This window comes from Panthera pardus, unplaced genomic scaffold (genome assembly GCF_024362965.1).
Source record: "Panthera pardus isolate Hobbes unplaced genomic scaffold, ASM2436296v1 HiC_scaffold_27, whole genome shotgun sequence".
NCBI lineage: Eukaryota > Metazoa > Chordata > Mammalia > Carnivora > Felidae > Panthera > Panthera pardus.
The window spans coordinates 80,730,217-80,734,376 of NW_026526843.1; the positions used below are offsets into that span (position 1 = coordinate 80,730,217).

General features: G+C 45.0%; 1 protein-coding gene across 1 annotated transcript; it reads left to right on the forward strand.

Annotated features, from left to right (window-relative positions):
- Positions 1-1,618: 1,618 nt before the first annotated feature.
- Positions 1,619-2,651, forward strand: LOC109261079 (centromere protein V-like protein 3). The gene has a single exon (XM_053891616.1). It carries the CDS (start codon positions 1,748-1,750, stop codon positions 2,534-2,536), a length of 789 nt encoding a protein of 262 aa, XP_053747591.1. The 5' UTR covers positions 1,619-1,747; the 3' UTR covers positions 2,537-2,651.
- Positions 2,652-4,160: the final 1,509 nt, after the last annotated feature.

Here is a 4,160-nt window from a genome sequence, read left to right on the forward strand (position 1 = left end):
GATTAGTTGTGGGTTCATTTCTGGGTTTTCTATTATGCTCCATTGATCTGTGTGTCTATTTTTGTGGACTGGCCTGGTTAATTAAAAACAAAATTCAAGGTCATGGGAAAAATGACAGTGAGATTGTTCCAGATTAAAAAGACTAAAAAGAAATAACCAAAATTAATGTGTGAATTTTAATTAAACCTGCATTAAGGGGGAAACTGTTTATAAAGCACATTTAGGCAACAATTGAGGAAATACACACACACACACACACACACACACACACACACACACATATGTATATATATTGGGAGTTAGATGAAATGGGGGAATTATTATTGATTTGTAGACGTGATAACGATACTGTGGCTATACAAGAAGTTATGCCTTGTTAACCTTAAAAATAAAGCTGACATTTATTTTAGTAGCAAAATTGGGTTTATTTGGGAATAGCAGAGAATTGCAATCCAGGACAAGCAAGCTATGGCAAAACCGTAGGTAAGTCCAACAAACAAAGGAGAGTAACATTAAGGAGAAGGAGGAAGTTGGGAAGGATTGTTTTGAACAAAAGTCCTTTGGAGAAAAGCAAGATTTAGGGTGATACCCATTTCTCGTTGGCTGAGCTGCAGGGGTAGTGGATTTCTTGTAGGAGATGCAATGTACATCTTTCCCTGTTAAGCCTGCATTTGACCATTCTTTCCTGTTGAGATGCTTCTGTTAGGGGTCTGTAATTGACAATTCTTCCTATAATTGGCACTGAATGGTAGCATTTTCCTACCAGCCTCCCCTTCCAGCATCCCCAGCCCACTTCAGTGAAGTTTTCCATTAATTATTGTCACAGCCTTTATTCCCAGGACATGAGTGCTGAAATATTGAGAGATGAAGTGGCATTGATGTGTATATATGACTTAAAAATGTTTTTCAGAAAATATATACACACATGCATGAATGTAGATATATATGACAAAATGCTAAGAATTATTGAGCCTAAGCTATGGATAGACCTCTGCTTGTAGCCAGTGTGTGTAGATGTCACTACCTAATTCAGGAAGCGCTTTTTGGAAGATTTCTCATTGTTTTCCCAGGTGCTGAATACACCTCAGGTAAGAAGATCGATGCTCATTTTGTGGGGTCTCTCCTCTGGCCAGGCGAAATGATCACATCAATCTCCAAAGAACAAAGTTGCAGCTTCACATGCATGCTTGTCAGAGCTGTTAATTTTTCTTGGTATAGATGGACAAATTAATGTATTTTTTCTTCTTTTACCTCTTATTCTTAAATGTCACTTACACAAGTGACCTTCTTGTCCTGTACTGAAGTAACATACAGTTTCTTTCTTTGAGTCCACTGGTGTGTTGTAACATAGTACTGTGGGTCATCATTTTTATTAGTACAATTACACACTACACACTTTGTATTTCAGTTTGTCTCTTCTACACTAGATGAACAGTGCTTTTTATAAATTGTTCTGCCTGCTTCCACATGCATGCTAGATAAAAGATCTGCAGCATTTTCAGTGTTTCAATATTTTAAGGGTAGGCTTCTGATTTGAATGAACAATAGAAAATAATACTTAGGAGAAGAGGGAGCTGATAGGCTCAGCCAGAATTTCAGGCCAGTAAAGGCTGTTTTGATAGGGTCAAAGGAAGGGTCGCTACATCATATTCAACAAGTGGCCAATCAGGCTGATGCAATGAGGCTGCTCGGTAACTTACTAGGAAACGAGGGGCGGTGGGCACGCGCTTGAAAGGCTGCCGGCGCCATGGGCAGAGTGAGAAACGGCGCAAACACCCAGCAGCTGCAGGGGCAAAAACGGCCCGGGGATCCCGCCGCAGCCTGCGCAGCCATCGCGGTCATGGGCGCGCGGCGCCCCCCTTTCCAAGTCCGCGTGGGGAGCCACGCGGCGGGGAGGAAGCCGGTGGCCGCCCGGCGGGATTCCGCAAGGTTGCGGCGGAAGCGCTGGTGGCGGCGAGCCCGGGAGGCAGCCTCCAGAGGCCCGCTACCAGCCCCGAAGCCGCCGGCGCCCGCCGCGTCCCTGGGCGAGATGGACCTGGGCGCGCAGCGGGAGCGCTGGGAGACGTTCAGGAAGCGGCGGGGCCTCAGCTGCGAGGGCGCCGCCAAGTTCCTGCTGGACACCTTCGAGTACCCCGGCTTGGTGTACCACACCGGCGGCTGCCACTGCGGCGCGGTCCGCTTCGCCGTCTGGGCCCCCGCAGACCTGCGCGTGGTGGATTGCAGCTGCAGGCTGTGCAGGAAGAAGCAGCACCGGCACTTCCTCGTCCCGGCCTCGCGCTTCACTCTCCTGCTGGGCGCCGAGAGCATCGTCACGTACCGATCCCACACGCACCCAGCGCTGCACAGCTTCTGCAGCAGGTGCGGGGTGCAGAGTTTCCACGCGTCTGTCTCTGACCCCGGGGTTTACGGCGTTGCTCCGCACTGCCTGGACGCGGGCACCGTGCGCAGTGTGGTCATCGAGGAGGTCGACGGTGGCAACTGGGGGGAGGAGGCCACGAAGGAGCTCAAGGCCATCCAGAACGCGTCTGCGGAGTGAGCCCCTGCCTCTCCTGAAGAGGAGCAGTGACTGGGGCCGCCACCCGCCTGAAACGTGCCCGGTGCCCTTCGAGGGGGCCACCTCAGTGCTTGTGAAGGAATTACTGTGTGAAAGAGGTCGGTTTCTGGACTGGGGAACCCGTGATGTCGCGCCAAGCTTCCACCCCTTCCCTCTCAGTGTGTTTCAACGGACTTGCTTATAATCAAAAAACTGAGCACACATGTGTCTGTGAACAGCCCTAATCTTTCAATCTAGTCAGCAAGCAGTGTCTCTACCTTTGCAGGTCGCCTTGCATAACACTCAGTTGTATTATTCTTCCTACAGTTTTCACAGATCATTTTCAGATTATTCATATGTACTGTACCGTTATGGTGCTATTGTGAGCAAGATTGTTTTTAATGGTCGCATCTGGCATGTAAGACCACTCACTATATCTAAACACTTTTGTAGACCTTTAGGAGGATGTTTTCTGTTGATTATCTGTGTGCCTGTGTGTGTTAGGTATGCCCTCACGTTTTCGCTACTTAGGGATGTGCGTTATTTTCGGTCACAGTGTTTATTTAATGTATTTGTATATAGTAGGTTTAAGGTTCATTAGTGTTACATACCTCATTGCACCTATGTTTTCAAATGATGTTGCCATTTTGCTTGGTTTTGTTTTAGAAACTGCCTCTGGGAAGGGGAATGGGGAGACAAGAATGAGAAAAGATATCTGTGGACTGTATGTACACCCTCTTTAATGTTTTGAAATTCCTATCTTGAATATGTGTTAAGTATTCAGATAAAGTGTTCAGAAATGAGTACCTAATAACTGAAAAGTATGTATCTCTATGTTGTACATTACAAATCAGCATTAATTTATATGTAATTTCTTTATACCTGAGATTTTTATCAGACAATAGGTGGTGAGTGTCTTTTCTTGTTAAATGATATGTATAAAAACCATCATTTAATAGCTTCATAGAATTAAAAAATGTAGATCTTACATAACTCATTTAACCAACCTGATGGATGGATTGATTTCCTGTTTTCTGATGGATGGATGGATGGATGGATGGATGGTTGGTTCTGATGGATGGTTACCTTTTTTCCCAACTTTTCACTATAATAACAATATTTTGAAGGAGTAAAGTACAAATAAATATTCTCAGTGTTCTCTCACTTGGATAAAAGGCCTGGAGCTCTTTCCATCTCTTGCTGTCTGTGTATTCTGTACAAGTGCATACAATATGCACTGAATTGTTTAACTTGACATATCTATCAACAAATTAAAAATGAACTAAGTAGGCATTTGTTTCCATGTATTTTTCAAATAACATGACAGCCATCACACAGAGAAGCTATCATCCTTCAATCCTTACCTCCCATTTATCATCATTCCCCCACCCCAGACTGGCAGAAGAGAATTTATGACCTGGTTTTCCTAACATGTACCTCTACTCCTGAAGCTCCTCCTTTGTTATTTGGAATAGCTTGGTCCAGCCCTTTACCATCTAGAGGTTGGGTTGAGGTAGAAAAAGAATAGAGAGAGAGAGACGATGAACATACATATATGCCCCCCAGGAGATTCGGTCATCTTGGTGGTCAGAAAATAAATGTACCTAGAGTTAAACCTATATGATAT

Coding starts and splice junctions, on each gene's coding strand:
- LOC109261079 (XM_053891616.1), top strand. CDS start 1,748: ATGGGCAGAGTGAGAAACGGCGCAAACACCCAGCAGCTGCAGGGGCAA.